At 40.9% G+C, this 25,108-nt stretch overlaps 3 protein-coding genes across 3 annotated transcripts in view; 2 read left to right on the top strand and 1 right to left on the bottom strand.

Annotated features, from left to right (window-relative positions):
• The first annotated feature begins 1,029 nt into the window (after window positions 1–1,029).
• On the top strand, window positions 1,030–2,472 carry LOC114243460 (uncharacterized). The gene has a single exon (XM_028174966.2). It carries the CDS (start codon window positions 1,082–1,084, stop codon window positions 2,321–2,323), a length of 1,242 nt encoding a protein of 413 aa, XP_028030767.2. The 5' UTR covers window positions 1,030–1,081; the 3' UTR covers window positions 2,324–2,472.
• Window positions 2,473–4,557: 2,085 nt separating this feature from the next.
• Window positions 4,558–17,831, top strand: LOC114243505 (uncharacterized). Its single transcript, XM_028175014.2, has 5 exons — window positions 4,558–4,716; window positions 8,892–8,973; window positions 11,527–11,703; window positions 12,003–12,117; window positions 12,940–17,831. Exons 2-5 carry the CDS (start codon window positions 8,904–8,906, stop codon window positions 13,061–13,063), a joined length of 486 nt encoding a protein of 161 aa, XP_028030815.1. The 5' UTR covers window positions 4,558–4,716; window positions 8,892–8,903; the 3' UTR covers window positions 13,064–17,831.
• A 2,538-nt stretch (window positions 17,832–20,369) lies between these two features.
• Window positions 20,370–25,108, bottom strand: part of LOC114243454 (cilia- and flagella-associated protein 91) — a 32,625-nt gene continuing 27,886 nt past the window's right edge. The window contains exons 22-26 of the mRNA XM_089738003.1: window positions 24,389–24,505; window positions 23,222–23,341; window positions 22,266–22,373; window positions 22,092–22,187; window positions 20,370–21,140 (exon numbers count right to left, since the gene is read on the bottom strand). Coding sequence (XP_089594129.1) covers window positions 21,073–21,140; window positions 22,092–22,187; window positions 22,266–22,373; window positions 23,222–23,341; window positions 24,389–24,505 — 509 coding nt within the window. The 3' untranslated portion in view covers window positions 20,370–21,072. The remainder of the gene's footprint in view (window positions 21,141–22,091; window positions 22,188–22,265; window positions 22,374–23,221; window positions 23,342–24,388; window positions 24,506–25,108) is intronic.

The following is a 25,108-nucleotide window of genomic DNA, read 5'->3' on the forward strand; positions in this document are numbered from 1 at the left end:
TTACGCGAAGGAAACAAACATCACACCATCACCCAACATGTTTCTTTCTTTGTCGTGTAATGTTGCTTAATACACGAACGGAACCGAGCGAGCGAGACAGACCGATCGACGCAAAATAAATGAGCAAGCGACACGGAATTATTCCTAGTGATTTGGAACCGTATGTCCCGGCCGTTAGGTACATTTTTATACCTATGGTACGTCTGAATTTTAATATAGGTATTTGTGTTTATATTTTTCATGCGGCCAGCCGGTAGTTTCCCGCAAGTACTTACTTAATTTTTTATTCGCAACTTTTGTAAAATCGCTAGTCGCTCGTAATTGTTTAGTAATATTTCATATTAATTTTTGTGTTTGATTTGAATTACTTAAGCACTTGTTTGAAGATAGTTTTATTATTTGTTTTAATGCGTGTTTAATAAGTGAAAGAAATAACGGCGTCTAAATGAAAGTACAGTCCTCCTTGGATGCACTTTGAGGATATCGCGCCGAAACAATGCATCTACTGCTCTCGTATATTAACATTATTGTCGAGCTCAATTTGCAGTCTAAGTCGCCATATGAAATCCGTTCATCCCACAATAAATTATATTAAGTAAAAAATAAAATTATTATATTATTAAGTAAGTCAATCTCTGTCAAGTAATATAACAGTGTATTACAATACAAAGTTCATACTTTGTATTGTAATACACTACTGTAATGACACACCCGAATCATTACCTAAGTGATGTGTATCAACACATCACTTCGGGTGTATAGATACAATGTATTCGTCGTCACAGTATCTATTGAACGCACCGAGTAATGTTATGAGTGATGTGTAATGTTTTCGAGTAATATCACCTGTCTGTAAAAGTGATGTCATATCACATTACATTGAGGAGTGATGTTTTGCGCAAGTCTAATTACAAGAAGCCACTCACCAAAGAAAAAAAAAGAAAAACCGGTACCACATTTAAAATATTTAATGTCAAAAATGTCAAATGTCTAATGTTGATTTCGATTCGAGAAATATCAAAACCATAGATTATACACTTAATATATTATCAAAACAATAGCAGTAAAGTAAACACTAAACATGAAAACACAAAAAGAAAATGTGTTTTTAGACAAATTTCGCCTATTAAATTCACAAGAATGCAGTGAAGAGATTACTTGGTCGTCCAGCTCACTGAGTGATTACGAAAACCTAGATTACAATAAGAGTGTTTGCAAAAACACCAACAGTGTTCGAAGGAAGAGAAAACTTAAGAAAAAATCTCTTAATAACCTTTCCAATTTAGATATTACGATAATTGACTGCACAGAAGACCAAAGAAGAGCGAAAAATATTGAGAAATCACCTATTTTGTGTAAAAAGACTAGAATCAGTAAAAGTCCTATTTTGACACAGAAAAACGATCATAATTCGCCAATTTTAACTACCAGGAGTATTTTGAACAGCCCCATTCTCCTACCGAAGCTATCACCAAAGTCTACAATGAAAGTTAAAAAGAAATTATTCAGCATTGATCCAAAACAAATAAATAAAATAAATGAGAAGACTAAAATAACCATAGATAATAATTGCAATAATATCAATCCAAATCGAATCAATACAGACAAGATAAAATTAGAAATAGGAAGTTCTAATGACATTGTAAAAGAGGAAATTTGTGAAAACAGTTCAAATGATGGCACATCGAAAGCTAAATTAGATTTAACAAAAAAGGTTAGTACATTCTTTGATAGAAATTTTTGTTCACAATCGACCTCCGAACATTCTATTCATGACACCACAGATACCAGCTCGATGAGTGAAGTTGAAATTCTGTCATGCAAATCGCAAAATGAAGTACCCTCAAAGGAAATAAAAAAAGAAATATCGGCCACAACGTCTACAGACTCTACCTTTGATAATGACAGAAGGAAAAAAGTTAGATATAAAAAAGGAGGCCTAGCTTACCGTCTTACTGATTTGTTGAAAAAACAGAATGCTAAAATTTCACTGTGGCAACACGAGAAGTATCTGGCTGAAAATTCAAATTTTGTCATTCCGAAAGAAGAATACACTGCTTTCAGAGTTAAAGATGTAAAGTTGAAATATGGCGTGTACATTTTAGAATGTTTAAATTTTGAGGACGATAAATTTATTATTTTAATAAATAAATGTTACGTTATTAATAATGTATTATGTGAATCAGTATTGAAACTGTACAAACCATTCTCAATATTAGAATATGAAGAAGATTGTAAATTAATTGTGAATGTATGTAGGTTTGAACATTTTTGCATCAAAAATGAATTTCAGGATTCTTGTAGGGAAATTAAATTGTGTTAATACAACTAAATTCTGTATTTTGATGATTTGAAAAAAAACTGTTAGTAAAATAAACAAATATATATTTTTCATTTTCCAAGCTACAGTAGTTTGTAAGTGTACTGTTTTTTTTTTAAATTGTGACGAGAAATAAATGTAATTGAGAGTCATTCATATTTTTTATTTTATCAACAATTCAGCCAGACAAGGTGACGCAACAAAAAATTTTTTTTTTTTTTTGTTGAAAGCAAACATTTTTTTACAATTTATTTATTTTAAATTGACATGCTTGATGAACGATCTCACGGCCTACCCAGTGTTGTTCTCTAACTGGAGGCCATAGACAATCACAAAGCAAATGTCGCGACCCACCTTGAGATGTGGATCAAAAGCTGAATAGTTTAATAAAACACTCAGCAAGCCGGAACGCATTATTGCTTCACTACAGAAATAGGCAGGGTGGTGGTACCTACCCGTTGGGACCCACGAGACGGCGTACCACAAATAAACATTTGACGCTCAACACGAACTTCGCTTCCCCTTCATTTGTAATAGAAGGTTTTCTACAACTGAGATCCATCAATAAACATACGTGAAGGATCAGACAAAATTTAAACTAATTTTTCGTTTCTTTTCATTGCTTAGATGGGTGGACGAGCTCACAGCCCACCTGGTGTTAAGTGGTTACTGGAGCCAATAGACATCTACAACGTAAATAGGCCACCCACCTTGAGATATAAGTTCTAAGGTCTCAAGTATAGTTACAACGGCTGCCCCACCCTCCAAACCGAAACGCATTACTGCCTCACGGCAGAAATAGGCAGGGTGGCGGTACCTACCCGTGCGGACTCACAAGAGGTCCTACCACCAGTAATTACGCAAATTATAATTTTGCGGGTTTGTTATTTATTACACGAAGTTATTCCTTCACCGTGGAAGTCAATCGTGAACATTTGTTAAGTACGTATTTCATTAGAAAAATTGGTACCCGCCTGAGATTCGAACACCGGTGTATCGCTCAATACGAATGCACCGGACGTCTTATCCTTTAGACCACGACGACTTCCAAAATTATACGCGTTTATTATATTAAATAATCTGGAATTTTAATCACATAGCTTGAGTCGTAGACATCGCCACCAGCAGGATTAGATAAGATGATTCTCTGTACTGTGTGACGTGTGTGAGCCAAAGATTGATATAGACATAGATGTATCATTCTTTAATATATAAATAATATTATTATATAGACACAAGGAAATATGTGCCTTGCCCTCTAGCGCCGATGTCACGGCTATCTACTACTCGTGTAGGAAGAAGTCGTTATTGCATCGGCGACTCCAGACCGCAGCACCTACTTATTAAGGTTACACTGAAATGGTCTCTCAAGACCATTATCTTAGGTAGGAAAAAAAAGAAAAAAATCCTCGCCCTTAGCGTTTTGTCACGTCCTTTTAAGTGCCGCTGAAATTGTTGATGGATTAGTGTCCTAATCAGTCCCCACTAACGGTGCTTCTAGGTACTTCAAGCACCGGTCACCGTTCTCGTCGAACCCGTCGCTTGCGACGAAGGGCTCGACGAGTAAATTAACTCTCAGACACAGCCCACTGAGTTTCTCGCCGGATCTTCTCAGTGGGTCGCGTTTCCGATCCGGTGGTAGATTCTGCGAAGCACGGCTCTTGCTAGGGTTCGTGTTAGCAACATCATGAGGTTTGAGCCCCGTGAGCTCACCTACGAACGTTAGGGTTACGCTGAAATAGCCTTTCAAGGCTCCAGCTTAGGTAGGAAAAAAAAAAAAAAAAAACCGTCCCGTTAAAGTTATCTCTAGGCTTGTATTCTCGGTCTGGTTATGGAATCTTTATTTAAAAAACAATAATGTTTCATTAATAAGCCATTACCAACCCAAAGTGTATTCAAATTATCATGATAAATAATACAAAATTTTCGTCGGAAGTAAAAAAAATATAACCCTTCAGACGTGTATGTTTCAAATATGAACAAAACTAATATAATGTCTCTGAAACGCAACCCAATTTGACATTAGCGATTACGTTTACGGAGTTACTTGTAGTGATATATGTGGTGAAATATTTGAAATACACATTATTTACAAAATTTATAACACTTATAAAAAAAGACTGAGAAAATAATTTTATTTTATCTTAAAAAGAAAAGAGGTCGGATTATTTAAAAAAAATCAAACTCTGTCTTCGTGAACGTGAATTTGTTTTCTGGCATCACTGAAATTCGATTATTTCAGCAATGAGCTTTCAGGTTCGACTTTTACAGTCAATAATTTTGCATACGCGAGTGCGCTTGTACATAAACCGATGGAAAATGAGGCCTAAGTTATATTTTTAATCTTTTAATATACCTACATTTTACGGAAGTATTTTTCGAGAATCGTAAAAAAGGTGAGTTGCTACAAAGCGTATTTATTGATTTATTTATGTATAAACATTATTAAAAGGGCTTCGTATTTATTGATTTATGTTAAAATTTGAGGAACGGCGAATTTCGTGTCGATTGGATTGATTTTCGCTTGAAGAATATCATGTTTTGTTTTGAAACGCTAATGGAATTGAGGGCTGTTCTTTGAAAACGCTGAAAAATAAACGCGAAATTGCCTTTTTTATTTCGACCTTTTTTTAGTAAGACGAAGGAATCTCAAGTTTTTGATTATGGAATTAATGATTCCATTTTGTTTTCATTAAAGGCTTAAAAGGCTGACTTCTTTTTATTTCAATTAACTTTAATTTTCGAAATGAGATTTCGATATTTTTTTTCATCAAATTAATACATTTTTTTTATTGCTTAGGTGAGTGGACCAGCTCACAGCCCACCTGGTGTGAAGTGGTTACTGGAGCCCATAGACATCCACAATGTAAATGCGCCACCCACCTTGAGATATAAGTTCTAAGGTCTCAAGTATAGTTACAACGGCTGCCCCACCCTTCAAACCGAAACGCATTACTGCTTCACGGCAGAAATAGACAGGGTGGTGGTACCCACCCGCGCGGACTCACAAGAGGTCCTACCACCAGTAAAACTTTTAAAACAAATATGTAATTTTTAATTGGTGTTTTTACACGCCCTTGGGAAATGCACGATCGTGATTTGGATTTTACCAAGAACCTAAAGGACTTTGAAACCGTTCGTGGCTTAAAGCAACAGATAAGGATAACGGACTAGATGCCCATTAAACTCGTTTTTTTTAATTAAAGGATTACTGGTGGCCCCGAGGCCTTTCCAGTTTCACCAGGACAGATGGGCGAGCAAAGGCTCAGCTAGGAGGGGTGGGATTAGCTAAGAACTGCCCGAGCGCCTCCGAAGGAGACCAAACAATTTGAGAGCAGTTGATTCGCGGATGAATCTACTACCGGATCGGAATCGCGACCCGCTTAAAAGATCCGGCGAGAAACTCAGCGGGCTGATGGGTTAGGTTTCGAATAACCTAAACCCGACCCTATATTAATCCTTTTGTTTGGTTGCCCTTGTAGGCAGACGAGCATACGGCACACCTGATGGTAAGTGGTTACCGTCGCTCATGGACGTCAGTAAAACCAGGGACAGAGCCAAGCCACTGCCTACCGTTTCGTATTCTCCAAAAGCCTCGTTTGAAGAAGGACATGTCATAGGGCTCGGGAAACACCTTGGAGGGGAGCTCATTCCAAAGCCGGATGGTACGTGGCAAAAAAGATCTCTGGAAGCGCACTGTGGATGACCGCAGTGGCTCCAGGTAGTATGAATGAGCTCTACTCTGGTGGTGGGCGGTGCGATGGTAAAAACGAAATGATGGTATCTTCTCAAACAAATCTTCAGAGCACTCAGATTTTAGGGTAATTGTCTTTTTTTTTTTTTCCGGGATTACGAAAAAGGCATCGGATTTATAGTTTGGGTTCGACCAAGCTAAATCTGTTTTAGTAGCTAAATAGTTAGTTTAAATTTTAAGAAGAATAACAAATTGTCGGAAGACATTGAAAATTTAAAACAATTTCAAATTTTACGTCTCATTAATAGAGTTCAATATAAAATTTAACAATTTTTACAAATGAACATGACATACGACGTAAACAATTTTGGTCTTAAGTGCTATGAGATAAGGTACTCAGTCAACGCATTTCACACGAACATAAAATGGCGACACGGTTAACTGACGTTTCATAAACATGGCGTCTAGATTTAAATTCATAATAATCTTCAAGCATCCATACAATATTCGACGGTATTGCTTCGAGATAAAGAATAAATTCTTATGGATTTTACCGGGATGTTTGCGTTTTTGTAGCAAAAATAATGTACCTAAATGTAAACCGCGGGAAGTTATTAATGGAATTTTAAATAAAATGGTTCTCTGTTGTATGCTATTCGTCCGTAGGATTAGTAAATTTTGTGTTATTTGCAAATGTTTATTTTCGCTTTAGTTTGAGTGACGATGGCCTAATAGTTTCGTGGAATACACAATAAATTGAATAAGCCGGGTGTGGTTCGGTAGTGTGGAGCGAATAATTACAAAAATGAAGTATGTTTTCTAAAGTTACTAACTAGTGTCGATTGTTAGGACCGCCATCTTAATTTCGGACATTTTAGATAAATATTACAGTTGCTACAGATTATTACAGATTACAGATATTACAGTTCTAAGAAAAATTATTTAGTTTCGAACACCCCAAGTTGCTTTTGCTACATTCGATGCGTCTTCTATTCTCTAATATTGTACATAGAAGTAATTCGAAAGAACACTTTTTATTACTGGTAGTAGGACCTCTTGTGAGTTCGCACGGGTAGTTACCACCGCCCTGCCTATTTCTGCTGTGAAGCAGTAATCTGTGCTTCGGATGAAGAGTGGGGCAGCCGTTGTAACTATACTGAGACCTTAGAACTTATATCTCAAGGTGGGTGGCGCATTTACGTTGTAGATGTGTATGGACTCCAGTGTTCACTTAACACCAGGTGGGCTGTGCGCTCGTCCACCTATTTAAGCAATAAAAAAAATATCATAAAAGAAAAATACTCAGTGATTTTGACTACGTAGGTACTTCTTTACTGAAATGTTTTTTTTTTTAATATTCTTTAATTTCCTTCGGTTTTGTGTAATCGAAATATCAGAAATAGTTTAATAGTCCGATAAGTAGCTATCGGAAAATTTTGTATTTTTCAATCTCACTTAATGCTCAGTAGCATTTTGTTAGTCAAAAAATAAAACAGTAATTAGATTAACACGTTGATTACGTCTTTTTTTTATGCTTGATGGTTTACTGGTGGTCCGGAGGCCTTTCCAGTTTCAGAAGGACAAGTGGGCGAGCAAGGGCTCAGCCAGAAAAGGCGAGAATTGCTAACAGCTACCCGAACGCCTCCAAGAGAGACCTAACAACTCAAGAGTAGCTGCTTCGCGAATGAATCTACTACCGGATCGGAATCGCAACCCGCTGAGAAGATCCGGCGAGAAACTCAGCGGGCTGATGCATGAGTTAGGTTGCACGTCGAACTCTTTGTCGAGTTCAACGAGTACGGTTACCGGGGTCTCTACTCCTGCTGTTAGAGCGAAATGCGTCTAATGCAAGGGTTATTGGATCTAATGGATCTGTAAGGACGTGTCTAGGGCGACGACGGTGACTGGCTCCTGCGTGATCAGGATTCCGGGAGTAGTCAGCGGCATCAACGATAAGGCGATTATCATGAGGCATTACCTTATCGAAGTAACGTTCCGACTCGGACTTCATGTATTTGCTGATCGATTCGAGATCCAAATCGTCGTGTAAGTCGAAGTTCCTCACGAACCACGGAGCTCCGACTGCTAACCTGCAAAAACGAGATTGTAGGGATTGGGTGTCTAAGTGTGTGCGGGCCGCGTGAGCAAAGATCACACTCGCGTAAGTCATGACGGGCCTTATGCAAGGTTTGTAAAGTGTCACCTTGTTCCGAAGGGACATTTTACTCCGCTTACAGATCATTGGGTAGTCTGCCGAGAATAAGCTCGGCACGGTCGCGGACCGATTTTATATGTGGGCGGAATGTCATGGATGCATCCAGGGTGACACTCAGGTACTTGACCTTCCTGGCCCAAGGTATGAGTTGGCCGAAGAGGGTTTTCGGGGTATGAGATCCCTCCTCCTAATCCGGGAGGAAATCTGTGTTTCCCCTTTGAAATAGGACCGCAGTGCTTTTCGCTGGGTTGATGTCTATGCGCCATTTTCGGAACCACTGTCCTTAGGTTACGGCTGTGCTCTAAATTTCCTCGCGATTAGGGACTTGTTTCTACTCGAATAGTAAACAGTCGTGTCGTCGGCGAATAAAGCTAGCTGGGTCGGCGGCGACCGGCGAATATCGTTGACGAATAAACTAAATAAGAGTGGTGAGAGGACAGAGCCTTGTGGAACTCCAGCCGTGAGAGGTCGTGGGGAGGAGCGAGTTCCCTTGACTCGATATCGCAAAGAGCGGTTCGATAAGACAAGACAAGTTCTTCGACGAGGCTGAAAGGCAGTACTGAGCTGAAGGCGGCGATTTCGCTATGTCCCTGTCATTGTTTACGTCACGTCGGATTTTATGTTTAATAATAGTGTTATTCACTTCAAATATCCTGTTTCAGAGTCAACGAAAGATGCAGAATATTCGTAAGATGATTACAATCTCCTTGAGCATCATGGTTCTACTCTGCAACGTGCCTTTGTGTGAGTTTGTTAATACGCTTGTCTTGCATCTATACTAGGTGTTAGGAGATCGCTTTCGAAAACGAAGACAGACGATAGTACTAATGACGCCTTTGATGATGGAACGGAAAAAAAAACGATCCTGATTAAAAAAAACACGTGTGGCACTCGAGAACTGCCGCGGTAAATCTATTATTGCACAGCATTTTTTATCAACTTATTCAATTATAATTAGACACTGATAATTTAATATTAAAACAGTAATAAAACACGACCACGCTATATTAAACATTAATAAAAGCAAAACCTTAACTGTCCCCTTCACACTCATAAGCTGGACCGCGCGAGAGAGAGATGAGCAGACTTTTCATGATGCGCATGCAGTGTGACGTCACGCCACGCGCTTATTCACAAACACTTCTTTTCTTTTATATCGTTCCCTCACTACTGAGGATCGCGACCACATGCGATGTACTTCCAATGCACCCGATCATGGGTGGCATGGACTGCATGGTACAGACTACCACCGAGTAGTGCTTCTCTTGCTAGATCTGACCATCTGGCTGGTGTTCTGCCCACGGCGCGCTTGCCTTCTTTTCGACCCGTAATTATGAGCTTCTCTAATTCATGTCTGGGAGACCGCATGATGTGTCCGAAGAAGCTCATAACACGTTCCCGGCAGATGGAACACTACACAAGCGCAACGTGTGAATGTATTGAACGCGAGCTATATGGTAGGCGGAGTGAAGGGTGTAAGGCTTTTTTCGTTACGGAATTTCATGATTACAGCCGCGCTCAAGGCCCGCGATAAAAGCTATGCAATAGCTTAAAAAACTATTTTTTTTAACAGTTCTATTAGCATTATTTACCGTCCATCATGTTAGCACAGCTAAATGAAACGATAGTTTCATAAAAAAATACATTACTTTACTTTTAAAAAAACCCAGCAATGAAACACAAAATCAAAAACAGCTGATGCTCGGATCATTGAACGCCCGGGCGCGGCGCTGATACCGCGCTCCCCAAAATTTACAACTATGTAGATACAAAATTTTCATTTTCGGAAGCGGTCCCCTAACACCCAGTATATCTATGTAGCGGAATCTTTGAACGTTATTATGACCGACTTGGAACGTCTGATCAACTTGACAGTTCGCACGTGCGTCAAAAACCGATGACGTCACAATAATTTTATTACTTTAGCCTAATCTAATTCTTTACTGATGGTAGGACCTCTTGTGAGTCGGCGCAGGTAGGTACCACCGCCCTGCCTATTTCTGCCGTGAAGCAGTAATGCGTTTCGGTCTGAAGGGTAGGGCAGCCGTTGTAACTATACTGAGGTCTTAGAACTTATATCTCAAGGTGGGTGACGCATTTACGTTGTAGATGTCTATGGGCTCCAGTAACCACTTAACACCAGGTGGGCTGTGAGTTCGTCCACTCATAAGAGCTATAAAAAAATCTATTAAACGATAATTGAAAAGATATGTTTCGTCTGATTTTTTTTACCTATTCACTGGTACTCTAAGAGGCTGTTTCAGCTACGCCCTAACGGGTAGGTGAGCTCACGGGCTCAACCTGAGAGAATTTGCTAATAGTAGCCTAGCCTATTAGGAAGAGCAGTGCTTCGCTGAATCTAACACCGGATCGGAATCGCGACCCACTGAGAAGATCCGGCGAGAAACTCAGTGGGCTCGAAAATAATATAATAACAGCTTAAAATTAACTAACATTATAACGTCAAGTAGTTTTCCTTGTTTTTTTTTATTGCTTAGATAGGTGGACGAGCTGACCTGGTGTTAAGTGGTTACTGGAGCCATTGGACGTCCACAACGTAAATGCGCCACGCACCTTGAGATACAAGTTGAAAGGTCTCAGCATAGTTCAACGGCTGCTCCACCCTTCAAACCGAAACGCATTACTGCTTCACGTAATTACGACGTCTTCGGAATCCACTAAAAGAGCTAGATTTTTATGTTCGTCCGTGAACACGAAAAGCGTTTTGAAGGGTCGGAAATAATATAAAGACAATAAAGGCATGAAATTAGACCATAAAAGTGGTTTTATTATGAAGTCTACTTAAGTTCGGTTTGCTATTAGAATTTTTTGTTTTTAACACTAGATATTTTTATTTATTTATTATTAAAGTCGCTCTCAGTAAATATGACTTAAGCTGTACTTACAAATCTCTCTTAGACCCGATAACCATTTATATTTGAAGCCTAAGCTGGAACTAAAACTCATAGCCATTAAGTTTTTTTTTTTGAAGAAAACAATTTAAATTATCCCTATAATTCTATGGTTGAAAGTTTAAAGTCACATTTTACAATATCGTCAAATTCTTTTAATTTGTACCAGGTTCACATAAACACAAAGAGTTATGTGAAATTTGAATTACCAAACAATTGAGTTTTCTTTTTTCTTTTTTTTTGCGTAGACGAGCCACCGCAGATTATAGACGTCTCGATGTGAATATCCTGTCCAGCATGATATACGATGAAAAGCACTGGAATTACTTTTATTCTAATACCTCAAAAGTACTAGGCTACTATAAACGCAAAGAGTTGTCCACAGCGCAAGCCATCGACTGTTTCAAATGCGTTTCAATGAACGGGAAATTCCCGCCATGCGACGATCCCTTCCACAACAATCATTCGCTGCAAATGCTGGAGGCGTCCTGCATGGGGGGCAGGAAGGGGAGGGACGGCCTGTTCCCTGCAACTTCGTGCATTAAAATAGCCGGTGTCTTCGGTGAGTTTTGCAACAAGTTGTTCCCGTATTTTGTTTAAATACTTTTAATATTAGGTAGCGACTTGGCTGTGCCCCTGCCATTGCTGTCGTCCATGAGCAACGGTAACCCCTCACCATCAGGTAAGCCGTGTGCTCGTCTGTCTATACGGGCAATAAATAAACCGAATGGATAGTCGTTCATCGTTTAGTAGCGGCCTTGTTCTAAAGCAATTACAAATTAAAAAAAATGACCATGATGTAGCCAATGCGTTTAAAGCAATTAAACTTTAGATACATGGATGATGTACTGATATTTACAGATGACACAGGCGAAACCATAACAGTGCGAGGTTGTGGTTTAGACTCTGGTACGGCCACTACTGACACTGAAATCATAAGGATGTCTCATTGCGGAAGATTCTATTACAATAACAGGTAATTTAGCTGTTACATTTTAATATAATATTGTTTAATATTAGAATATTTCCCGTGTATACACATTACAAAGATTAAGAAGGAATCTCTGATTTAAAATTGAACTACGTTCTCGAATAGCTTTGATCTTCGTGCCATAACAGCTTTCGGTAAACTTTTTCGGTGTTCTGGTGGTAGGGCGTATAAGCTTGCACAGGTAGACACCATTAATCAGCCTATTTCGGGCGCAAAGCAGTAATGCCTTCCGATTTAATAGGTACAGTCTACATATTCTTCTTCTTCTTGTGCTCATCTCTTGTCATGTGTGGTACGCGCAGCATCTCTTCATACCCTTCTGCACAGGGACTTGTCATTAGTTGTACGAGCAGTTGTCTGCTGACGTATGGCCTACCATATAGATATTAAACGCCCAGAGAAAGAGCGAATCAATCACAAATCTGTTCATCACGCGAACGTCTTAGGAGGGAATGGGATATGGGAATAGAACGACCTTCGACTCGCTAGCCAGCTTTTTTTTTCTACCTAAGCTAATGGTGTAGAGAGTCGATTTCAGCGTAACTTTAACTAGTAGGTGAGCTCACAGGGCTCAAACCTGACGACGTTGATAACACTAACCCTAGCAAGAGCAGTGCTTCGCAGAATCTGCCACCAGGAAACGCGACCCACTGAGAAGATCCGGCGAGAAACTCAGTAGGCTGTGTCTATGGGTTAATTTAGTCGGCGAGCCCTTCGTCGCACGCGACGGGTTCGACGCGAACGATGACCTGAAACCGGTGGCCCTAACTACAGCACCACCGAATCAGTCAACTCATTCTGTTTTAGATACGTCCATGGCTGTCTTCAGAGCTGCAACGACGCGGACGCCTGCAACTCGGCGAAGGAATATGGACCTTATGTGACAGTCTTGTCGCTCATTTACCTCGCGCTCATAATGTTCATGAGCTAACAGACGTATGTTAAGGCAAAAAGTTTGTCGCTTAAGCCCAATTTCAGATGTAGCGCTACGTTTACAACGTTTTGCATTTATCGAATCTGGAGCGCGGATCGTTAATTGGGGCGGCGGCCATTTTGTCTAATCACACATACGTATTACGTGTTCGAAATCTCGTTAATACAAACGTAATGTTCTGTAGAGATATTCGCAAGTTTTAAAAATATATTTAAACGTAGCCTAAAACCATCACGAATTAGTTATAAGATTTCAAAACTTAATATTTAGCTTAATGTACTGTTACGCGCTGGGATTCGGGATAAATAAAATTCTACCGAATTACATGTTCACACTGTATTCAACACTTAGAACACTTAAAGTTCGCTTCTTCACTTCGCTTCTTCACTTCGCTTCAGGTGATCCGTTCGCTGTTTCGCTTCGAGTAGTTCCGATTACTGACTGACTGCAACGCTTTTATAGTCGAGACGAAATTGCTAGAATCGTCGAGAATATTCCACAAGATTTTAGTGTTGTGTGCTTCCGCTATCTGACAATAGATGGCGTTGTACTTCTCGAGCGTTTTAGATAATACTAGATCCGATATCCGGATATCCGGCGATAGATGGCGCTACTCTTACCGGCGTAACAGTACGTTAATAAAAATACAAAATGAATAATAGTTAACAGAGGAGTGAAAGGTTATAATTTGGTTTAAGCGAACTTTTTGCAACTACACAGAAGAGCCATTTAAAGTTTAAAATTTGGAATAAATAAACCGACGAATAAAACTTCTTCAGCTATTTGAATGGGGTAAACATAATTTGAGTTCAATTAAAAACCATCGAATTGTTGATTCTAATACTAAATAAAACGGACTGGTGGTAGGACCTTTTGTGAGTCCGCGTGGGTAGGTACCACCGCCCCGCCTATTTCTGTCGTGAAGCAGTAATGCGTTTCGGTTTGAAGGGTGGGGTAGCCGTTGTAACTATACTGAGACCTAGAACTTATATCTCAAGGTGGGTGGCGCATTTACGTCGTAGATGTCTATGGGCTCTAATAAGCACTTAACACCAGATGGGCTGTGAGCTCGTCCACCCATCTAAGCAATAAAAAAAAACATTTACAAAGATAATGATCGCGTATTAAACCAAAGCTTAAATCAAAAGCTTAAACCAAATAAGCCTTTCATCCCTCGATATTATTAAGTCATAAGTTTAAATGCTATCATACAAACACTATTTATTTTGGTGTTTCCAAAAACTATAATTACTCGTATACAATGAATATATCAATATTATTATCATATTATTATACGTATTTATGCTCTACAATTTTAGATGATACTCTACACATTGTATTAATCTATAGTATAAAGATTTCCCGCCCAAATACCGACCTGTCATGGCGGACGTAGTGACGTAGAGATTTAATGCATAATGCCTTATCGATTATCGATTAATCCGTGCACGAATACGACCATGTAAAGAATCGAGCGAAACAAAACATATCGCGATTAAAACAATAAAGAATGTTGTAGCTTACTTATTTATTAATGTGATGAAATACGAGATCTGTATGACATTGTTGGGAAAATGTTTTTATGATTAATATTACAAAATGGTACGCGTGCAACTTGGTGCACGTGAAAGAAGTGAAACTTCTTTTGCAGTGTGTAGTATTGTGGTTTGATCCATTTTTCATCGTTAAACAAAATTTCTCTTGTAATGCTGTGTATAAAAGAAACGACCTCTTCACCATTTATATATATTTTAAATTATACCTTTTTTTTTTTTTTTCGGGTAGAGGGCCGAACCTCCTACGAGGTCCCCGCGCAAAAGGGGCGCGCGGGGTATGTGAGACTCAACGATCTGCATGGTGTTGTGAGCAGACCGCGGGCCCAAGGATTTTAGAGCCCACCCACTAAACGACTCCTCTGCACTCTTACACCCGACGTCCGATCCCCTCCGAGGTCAGAACCCGGATGAGGTAGGGGGGCTACCGCGGTCAACACTACAACCAGACGGCGCGGCTCACCCCAAGGACGCCCAGCCGACGGAGCCTTCGAGGCGAATCGAAGGCTCTGGAACGTCGGCCGTCTCGGTACGGCAGCCCGTCGGGCCGCCCAGACGGTGCCGCTGGTGTCCCGGAATACCCCGCTGGACCAGAACCAGCCTGCCGGGTCGGGACGCGATACACCGTCGACCGGTCGCTCTATTCACTCCACGGCAGCGCGCTAGAGTGCTGGTAGCGCGCCGCGCGGCCTCACCCCCTCAGGTCGCCCCTTGACCTTCACCGGGGGGAGGCCGCCACCTACAGGGGCCGGGACGTACGGGCGTATTCCCGCCTCCGGCCCCCGGCTCGACGGCGACGGATCGGTGCGGAAAGGGAAGAGCTCTCCCTCTCTCGCTCCGCCGCCTCCTTCTGCGAGATGGTGGACTCGCAGAAGTCGAGCATCGCCTTCCAGGACGCGTCGCTGCCGAGCATCGTAGCCACGACGCGCGGCAGCGAGAGGTCCTCTCCTATGACCGCGACGAGGGCGGCGCGTTGCTCGTCGAATCCAGAGCAACGCGCCAGCGTGTGTTCCGCTGTGTCTTCCTCGTCGCGGTCCGCGCAGTGGTGGCACTGCGCCGTCGGTTCCCTTCCGGCTATCTTGTGCAAGTACCGGCCGAAACAACCATGGCCGGTAAGCATCTGCGTTAGCCGGAAGGTGAGGCATCCGCGGTCGCGGCCCACCCAGTCCGCGAGAACCGGGCGGACCGCCTCGACGGTTCGGATGCCGGCCGACGGGTCCGCCAAGCGGCGAGACCACGCCTCCAGCACGGACCGCCGAGATTGGAGCCTCCGCGCTCGAACTACTCCTTCGCCGGGGCGCCCTTCCCCCCTAGAGCGGAGGTCGCTACGCCACCGGTAATCGGCAGCGAGCGCCTCCGCCTCCAGGTCCCTTTTAAATTATACCTACATAGCTTTTTTTTTATTCATTAAAATTAAAAATAAGATAGTTAATATGTTACTGCCACCTACAGGAGCAATGAGAAACTAATAACAAGCCATCTAGTGGCCGACGCCCGTAAACAGAATGTGTATAACAGAAACGACCTAGCTGGCTTTCTCCCTCTCTCAACGGTCGAGTGGTTCGCGAGACGCTCTGTCTATTTTCTCACTCTCGCTTTCCTAAATTGTATCTTTTCTCTCTAGCCGTAACGAATCTGTCGCGAGTTAAATTTTACACTAGATGCGCCTAAAGAAGTTTCACTTAAAAAATAAATTAATTAATTAATCGATTTTATATCGATTTGATTTTAGATATTTTTACGTGGCAATTTTATAGGTATTTAGTGTGTTACACGATGCACTTAGCTTTTGTTGTACCCTGATTAATATTCACGATGTATCACGTCTGCATCTTGGTTAGATTTTATTAAACTATCTCTTTCGGACACCAGCGTGGACTTAAAATACATATATATTTTTAAGTGATTTTATGACCTGGTAACTAAGACCTTTAAGTCATGTCTTATTTTAATTTATATTCTTATTTTTATGAAAAATGATAATATGGAGTGAAATGAAATGAAAATGATTAATTTGAGACATTAATCAACTGGGATGAAATTAAATGAAATGAGATGATATGGGATGAAATATAATCTTAGTAAAATGGTGGTCATTTACTAAGATTTTTTCAGTGGACTTTTTGGAGGATCCCGAGAAGTTGCGTCCAGAGGCTTTGTTTCATTTTCCCACATTTGTGCACATTCACAGATATTAAACAGTTAATAAACCACCGTTATTACACATTTAAACCTGAAGAAACACTAAATAGACAAAATAAAACAAATCACACAACTTCACTCCTCGTGTTCCCGCCAAAAAGTCACTTAAAATATATTATGACGTCACTGTCATAGAGTATACACAGATAGAGCTGCTCTCCCATCGCACCATAGTCAATGTAAATGCTACTCTAACATCTTACAGAAAAAGAAGTCGAATATTACAAAGGCCCTTGAAACTGCGATACTTTAAGACAAATATTTTTTCTGTATAACTAGCGACATCTTGTAGGGGATACCCTTAAACTTATATGTTGTTAAAGTTGAGGCATTTAAATATTGTATAACTAAACACAGAAAATAAAAAATTAATTAAACAAACATACAAGTCTTTATTTGTTATAGACAAATTTATTAAATTTTGTCAATTTGTGGTTTCTCAAATTTACGAAATCCTTTATCTATATACATATATAAAAATGAATTTGCTGTTCGTTAGTTTTGCTAAAACTCGAGAACAGCTGGACCGATTTGGCTAATTTTGGTCTTGAATTATTTGTGGAAGTCCAGAGAAGGTTTAAAAAGTAGATAAATATGAAAATGCTCGGTATTCAATAAAAAGTGCCAATCTTTTTTTTCCTTTGATGTATCCCCCGTCGAACGGATTCCTTTTGTTTGTTTTAAGTTTATTTTATACAAAAGTTTAGGACTTTTACTTATCGATTGAGGTACTACCAAGTCTGCCGGGTCAGCTAGTTAAAAATAAAATATAGGATAAGTAATATGCTACTGCCATCTACAAGAGCAATGAGAAACTAATCAAAGCGAAGCCATCTAGTGGCCGACGCCCGTAAACATTTTTGTTGAGTGCTTGAGTTGCTTATCTATAACTAATTTATGTGTATTATCTATGATATTACAAATAAGTCTTACGACAGACATTAGATATTGTATTCACAGAGTACGGAGAAAAAAGCGAAGGATTGTAAATAAATTACTTTCTTGTTTTATTTCATTCATTTATTTAGTAATGATTATTATTACATGAGTCTAGGTGGGGAACACTTCGGTTCTTTCGTGTGCTTTGTACGACATGTCCCACACATACAAGACCTGTGTTATTCGAGATTCGATTTACTGGTGGTAGGACGTGTTGTGAGTCCGCACGGGTAGGTACCACCGCCCTGCCTATTTCTGCCGTGAAGCAGTATTGCGTTTCGGTTTGAAGGGCGCAGCAGCCGTTGTACTGTTAAAAGTGAGACCTTAGAACTCATGTCTCAAAGTGGGTGGCGCATTTACGTTGTAGATGTCTATGGGATCCAGTAACCGCTTAACACCAGGTGGGCTGTGAGCTCGTCCAACCATCTAAGCAATAAAAAAAATAAAAATCGGTTGTCTGTAAAGTCGGTTTACTGACGATAGTTGAACGTGACAACGTCATAAGAAAATACTGATGGAATGGTTTCATTTTTCAATTATCGCAATTATCGTTTCTATAAACAATTGACACCACATTCACTTGTCACTGAACTTGACGAAAACATGTAAATGTATTATTGTATAGCAGCTGTCCACGCGGATGCACCGCTCACTCAAGTAGGAGAGAGACAGATGTCGAACGCTACCGAACGCGGAGGCCGATTGTGCCTCTTTGTCGCTCGTTGCGCGCTCTCGCTTGCACTTCAAGCCTTAAATGGAACGCCTCAGAGCGAGGTAACGCCGCATGAGTCATGTTTTTTCGTGCGTGCAGCCGGCTCCATCGAATTTGTTACGTCAAAAAAAATTGTTGGGGTATTCTTATCAGAGTGGTCGTAGTAGCGCTGATGATGTACACGCAGACATAATGCATAATGGTTCGGTTCCCCATCTATTCGAGAATTACCCTGCAGATGTGCGCTTCAAGATCTGGCGATTCAAAAGCTTTCGAATACATTTTTTTCCCTACCTACTCACTGGTAGTCAAGGAGCTATTTCGGCTACACGCAAACTCGCAGACTCGACCTGAGAGAATTTTCTGACACTGGCCCTAGCTAAAGCGGTGCTTCGCTGAATCTCGCTAGAAATACTAGTAAGAAACAAACACAAGCTTGTTGTGCCGATGAGTAGGTTACATAAGATACGAAATTCAGTCGGGTGTTTGTCTGTGCGCCTGTACAACAAAATCCCACAAGATGTTCGGAACCTACATAAACATAGGCTTAAGAAAACTATTAAAGAACATCTGTGCAATAAAGCTTACTATAAAGTCAATGGTTATCTAGGAGATTGGATAAAGTGGGAATGAGTTGCTCGCTCCGGGCATTTCAATATTGCAATAATTGTTACGTTATAATATTCACTGTAAAAATGAATATTTAAAATATTATCTAATATTTAAAAATCTAAGTTAAAAAAAAAAAGACATGCGCTGAATTTCTTGTCAGTTCTTCGTCCTGAGAAGGCTAGTTTTTGTGAATTGGCGGTAGTTCTTTTTGACGTTCAACAAGTATGTACTTTCAACTATGTTGAATAATCTTTTTTTGATTTGATTTGATCTAATAGCCCACTGAGTTTCTCGCCGGATCTTATCAGTGGGTCGCGTTTCCGATCCGGTGGTAGATTGGTAGATTCAGCAAAGCACTGCTCTTGCTAGGGCCAGTGTTAGCAACACTCCGGTTTGAGCCCCGTGAGCTCACCTACACGTTAGGGTGAAGCTGAAATAGGCTCTCAAGCCTATCAGAATAGGCTAAAAAGAAAAACAATCTACTACCGGATCGGAATCGTGACTAATTGAAAAAATCCGGCGAGAAAGTCAGTGGGTTGTCTGTCTATGGAATTCGCGTACACTAGGCCATGGCGGACCCAGTTGCCTTACGTCAGTCCAGAGTGCTGGTGGTTGACAGCGTGGTCTCTTGCCTTCCATCTAACCCTGACCCACTAGCCCTCTAAATCCACGCAGAGATCCTGCGAAAACGATTGATGATAGAATAAAATAATGTACTACGACTTTGTAGAACACATTATTATTTACAAAAAGTATCGCGACAGCGTATATCTAACTATTATAGTTGTGCCGCAATAAGTGTTATTTTATTTAAAAAAATAAAACAACGTCAAATATCGTTGACATTTTTGTTAAAGACCCGAGCGGAGCCGGAGCGTGCCGCTAGTGTATGATAAACAGTTTAAATAAAACACAACAGTTTCATTCATAGTAACTTTATTTGATCCCAAAAACATAATAGGTCATATCATCATTAGGGCTTTAAATTTTAAACACTCCAAATACATAATATGGCTATTATTATTTCATCATTGACTCATTTATATGCACTAGTTCGTAATTTTATCCAATCTTCGGTTGACGGTTGATTATTTTCATTATAACTACTAAATAACGACCTCCCCTAATTACCGAAATTTGCTTACCAAAATATATTTGAATATTTTTTCAACTACCGTCTAACAATTTTTTTACTGTCATAAATGAATTTTATTTTTATAATATTAAAAAAAAATCGAATAATAAATATATAAATAAAATATTATATAAATATAAATTGTTAGAGCAGTTTTAATTCGATTAGTATAACAAAAAAAATACAATACAATAAGCTATACTGATAAAATTTGTCGGTATTTAGCTAGAATTTGTATGCGCCCCTTTTTAGAACAAGAGGTCAACATTCTACTGAAGACGCTAAAGGCACCGAACGTTAAGTAGAGTTTCCAAGTACCACCTAAGCATCCATTGCGCATACCATATTTTATTTTTCTTAAAACGGCTCTATTCATCATTATGATTAACCTAACAACATCAGTTTTGGATCGCACACATACAATTAACCCGCTACTGTAGAATTTTATAGTAACGAACAAGATTGCACATTTTTTACTGGTGGTAGAACCTCTTGTGAGTCCGCGCGGGTAGGTACCACCGTTCTGTCTATGTTTACCGTGAAGCAGTAATGCGTTTCGGTTTTAAGGGCGAGGCAGCTATAGTAACTATACTGAGACCTTAGAACTTATATCTCAAGGTGGTTTGCGCATTTACGTCGTAGACGTCTATGGGCTCCGGTAACCACTTAACACCAGGTGGACTGTGAACTCGTCCGCTCATCTAAGCAATAAAAAAAAAACAGCAATGTAATACAAATATAAGCATTAGACGCGCGAGGTCAACGTCCGCGCTGACGCTCAACGCGAGCGCTACCTTCCCAATAGATTGCGGGGCCCGACCAAGCGATATGTTTACAAGAAAGAATGTATAAACTAAATTAGGTCAGTCTCGTCATCTTCACCTTCGACATTAGTTTCAAAATCTTCGGTAGAACATTGATCTGTTGATTTTAAAATTATCATTAGACTAACCGTTGTCCGTGACTTTGCTTGCGCGGTCAAGTCAGAAGTTCTTTCATCTTCTAAAGATAGCTGGATGATGACCGAGCATTGCCCGGTTTTTTTTTGATAACGAAGTTGGCGTTGTGTCTTTAAAGCGGTTAGTTACCCTCAATTAAGAAAAATAGTATTATTATTCGCCAATAGATGTCGGTAAGAGTTGATTATTGAAAACACGAATAAAACAACATTTTCTGAAAATAAATCGTAGCTAGATCGATTCATTGCCCCCGAAATCCCCTGTATACCTACTGAATTTTATGAAAATCATTGAAGCCGTTTCCGGAATTCAGATTATATATATATACATATATACAAGAACTGCTCGTTTAAAGGTATAAGATAAATTCCCGTGCTGGTTGTTAACAAGCTTAATTTTTTCGAAATAAATAATGGCTTAAGTCACTCTCCTGATCTGATACTATTGTTTCTTTATATAAAGCGACGTGAAAGAAGGACAAACAAACAAACAAACACACTTATCACATCTTGACTTAATGTAACACGCACATTCACACCGGTCTGTGCTATGAAATAAAAAAAACAACTCCTAACAGTCCCTTGTTTTCTAAAAAGTTTCTCTATATTCAAGTCGTCCGCTTTTATCGAGCGATGCGACTGTACCGGTGTTTGTATACATCTCTTTTTTTGTTTTTTTTATTGCTTAGATGGGTGGACGAGCTCACAGCCCACCTGGTGTGAAGTGGTTACTGGAGCCCATAGACATCCACAACGTAAATGCACCACCCACCTTGAGATATAAGTTCTAAGGTCTCAGTATAGTTACAACGGCTGCTCCGCCCTTCAAGCCGAAACGCATTACTGCTTCACGGCAGAAATAGGCATCAGTAAAATACCTATAAGACTAGATTCTAAATAGGAAGGGATCTCACCATGAGTGGCAGTGGTGATGGAGTCAGCGTCACACTTGCAGCGTCTCAGGTCCTCGAGCGCCCTGAGCTCTGAGGGCAGCAGATGCTTCTCGTCATCTGAAGATACGAAACATATCAGCACGTGCTCAGACCAATAGGCACGTGCGCGTTCGACCCGAATTCGCGTTACTTTACCGAGTTGTATTGCAGACTTTCCGTCATCCTCGCAGCGGCATGTGCTGTCTCCGAGCCTCGCCTCCTCCTCGGCCCTCCGACGGACCTCTGAGGGCAGCTCCAGCGGACCTGTCGATATTTCAGATCGCTTTTAAAAATAAAAACCTCGGCTGTGCGTGTTTTTTTATGATTGATGAATTATTGGTGGACTGAAGGTCTTTCCAGATTCACCAGGACAGGTGGGCGAGCACAGGCTCAGCCAAGAGGGGTAGGATTTGCTAACAACTACCCGAGCGCTTCCGAAGGAGACCTAACAACTCAAGAGTAGCTGCTTCGCGAATGAATCTACCACCGGATTGGAACCGTGATCCGCTGAGAAGATCCGGCGAGAAACTCAGCGGTCTGATGCACGGGTTAGGTTGCACGTCGACCTCTTTGTCGAGTTCGATGAGTACGGTTACGGGGGTTCCCAAGCCTGCTCCTAGTGTTAGAGCTGAAGGCATCTAATACAAGGGTTATTGGATCTGATGGATCCGTAAGGATGTGTCTAGGGCGACGACGGTGACTGGCTCCTGCGTGACCAGGATTCGGGGAGTAGTCTGCGGGGGCAACGGTAAGGCGATTATCATGACGCTCGGATGTATATGTGGAAAGAGATAGAGAGAGAGAGAGAGAGAGAGAGAGAGAGAGAATCTATAAGATTTTTATAGTATTTTATTTTATTTTTTAATGTGTCAGAATGACTATAAGGCTCGCATGAAGCAGCTGCTAATAAGCCATGTTTTCATTTGGAGCTTCGCAAGTTGCTCCAATAAATCCGTTGGTTTGATGTGACAAACCATGGGATCAGCAGCATCTTCCTCCAGCACCACATCTCGGAGGCATCAACCTGGTTACGGTCTACAGAACTTCAATCGTCCAAGTCTCAGCCTCACAGAGAGTCTGCCTACAAGACAAATACCTAAAAGTAAACTTACACGGCGACTTGTGGTAAGGCTCGGTCCGTCCTAAAGCATCTCCTATGACCCTCTTCATGTAGTGATGATATTCTCTCTTCTTCAACGGCACCGAAACCTCTCCCGTCGCTCTGCTGATAGCTGCAAGGAGAAGTCAACGAAGGGTGAGTACGATGATCCAGTATGGGTGGGAACTGATGGCGTATGTACTTATTTATCCATGTAAACCAACAAAGAGAATGCATCATACAAATATTCTTTAGCGTGAGTGTCGTGTGCCGAAAGAAGAGAATCCGATGATGTCAGTGCGTTTCCAGAGGGTTTTTTTGCCACGTACCATCCGGCTATGGAATAAGCTCCCCTCCACGGTGTTTCCCGAGCGCTACGGCATGTCCTTCTTCAAACGAGGCTTGTGGAGAGTATTAAGCGGTAGGCAGCGGTTTGGCTCTGCCCCTGGCATTGCTGAAATCCATGGGTGACGGTAACCACTCACCATCAGGTGGGCCGTATGCTTGTCCTCATAGTGAAGAGCAAGCCGAGCAAGTGTGAAAGTAGCTCCAGTGATTGATAAATTAAAAAGCGGACGGTATGGTATGGACATGTGATGCATAGAAAGAAAATGCATGTGATTAGGAAACGGTAGTGCAAGGTAGAGGGGGAAGAGGTCGACCGAAGAAGACATGGATGGAGTGTGTGAATGACCATATGAGAGAGAGAGGAGTGAGTGTTGAGATGACGGCTGATAGAGGAGAAAGGGATAGAAAAATTCGATGTGCCGACCCTACCTAGTGGGATAAGGTGGAGAAAAAGAAGACACAAGAAGGGTGTTCGGATTATCGACAAACCTATTCCCATGAATCTTTTAGAAACATCACTCTGTGCCTTATACAACATCCCCAGAGCGCTACAACAGGTCCTTAATCAAACGTGGCTTACGAAACCCGGCTCTGTCATAAGCTCCCCTCCACAATATCCCCAGAGCGCTACAATAGGTCCTTAATCAAACGTGGCTTGCGAAACCCGGCTCTGGCATGAGCTCCCCTCCACAATATCCCCAGAGCGCTACAACAGGTCCTTAATCAAACGTGGCTTGTTAAGACCACTCGGCGACGTCTCAAGGTTGATTGCTTACCGCCAGCCACTCCTCCGATTCCAAAGTCAAAAGCTGAAAGACCTTACGTCACTCACCAGTGTCGATCATCTCCACTGCATCGATAGTTGCTTCGGTTCTCTCCCGCAACGACCGCCCCCACTCACTTCTCAAGGTGACCCTCGCTCGACGCGTGTCGCGGGACTCCAGCACAGCTGTTAGACATGTCATGTGTGCTATTAGTCGTAGGGAGGGACAGCCGATACAATTGTTAGAATTCTTACAAGTTTTATTACTGTTAGTTTGTACTGGTGGTAGTTAGTGGTAGTTAGTTAGTTTATTGCTTAAATGGGTGGACGAGCCAACATCCCATCTGCTGTTAAGTGGTTACTGGAGCGCATAGACAACTACAACGTAAATGCGCCATCATTCTACCTTGAGATATGAGTTATTAGGACTCAAGTATAGTTCAACGGCTGCTCCACCCTACATTAACGCATTACTGCTACACGGCAGAAATAGGCAGAATGGTGATACCTACCGGTGCGGACTCACAAGTGGTTCTACCACCAGTTTCACGTTTACCAGTAAAATGGTTTGACCATAGTTTTTGATTGTGGTCAAGAATAAAAGTTAACTCAAATTTGTAGGCAAACATTCGAATTGCACACAAATTTGAGTTAATTTTTACGCTGTCGAGAACGTTAAGAGATTCGCACTAAGCACACAAAGTAGTGTAGTTGTAGTAGTAACTAGTAACTGTAGTAGTAACTGTAGTAACTAGTAACTGTAAGTAGTAACTGTAGTTCCGTTGCTTG

This window comes from Bombyx mandarina, chromosome 24 (assembly GCF_030267445.1).
Source record: "Bombyx mandarina strain Sakado chromosome 24, ASM3026744v2".
Classification (NCBI taxonomy): Eukaryota; Metazoa; Arthropoda; class Insecta; order Lepidoptera; family Bombycidae; genus Bombyx; species Bombyx mandarina.

What these genes read in the sequence shown, in the direction of transcription:
- LOC114243460 (XM_028174966.2), top strand. Translation starts at nt 1,082, where the DNA reads ATGAAAACACAAAAAGAAAATGTGTTTTTAGACAAATTTCGCCTATTA.
- LOC114243505 (XM_028175014.2), top strand. Translation starts at nt 8,904, where the DNA reads ATGCAGAATATTCGTAAGATGATTACAATCTCCTTGAGCATCATGGTT. An exon ending in TAAAATAGCCGGTGTCTTCG is followed by an intron (nt 11,704 to 12,002) that starts GTGAGTTTTGCA and finishes TGATATTTACAG; the next exon opens with ATGACACAGGCGAAACCATA. An exon ending in AGATTCTATTACAATAACAG is followed by an intron (nt 12,118 to 12,939) that starts GTAATTTAGCTG and finishes ATTCTGTTTTAG; the next exon opens with ATACGTCCATGGCTGTCTTC.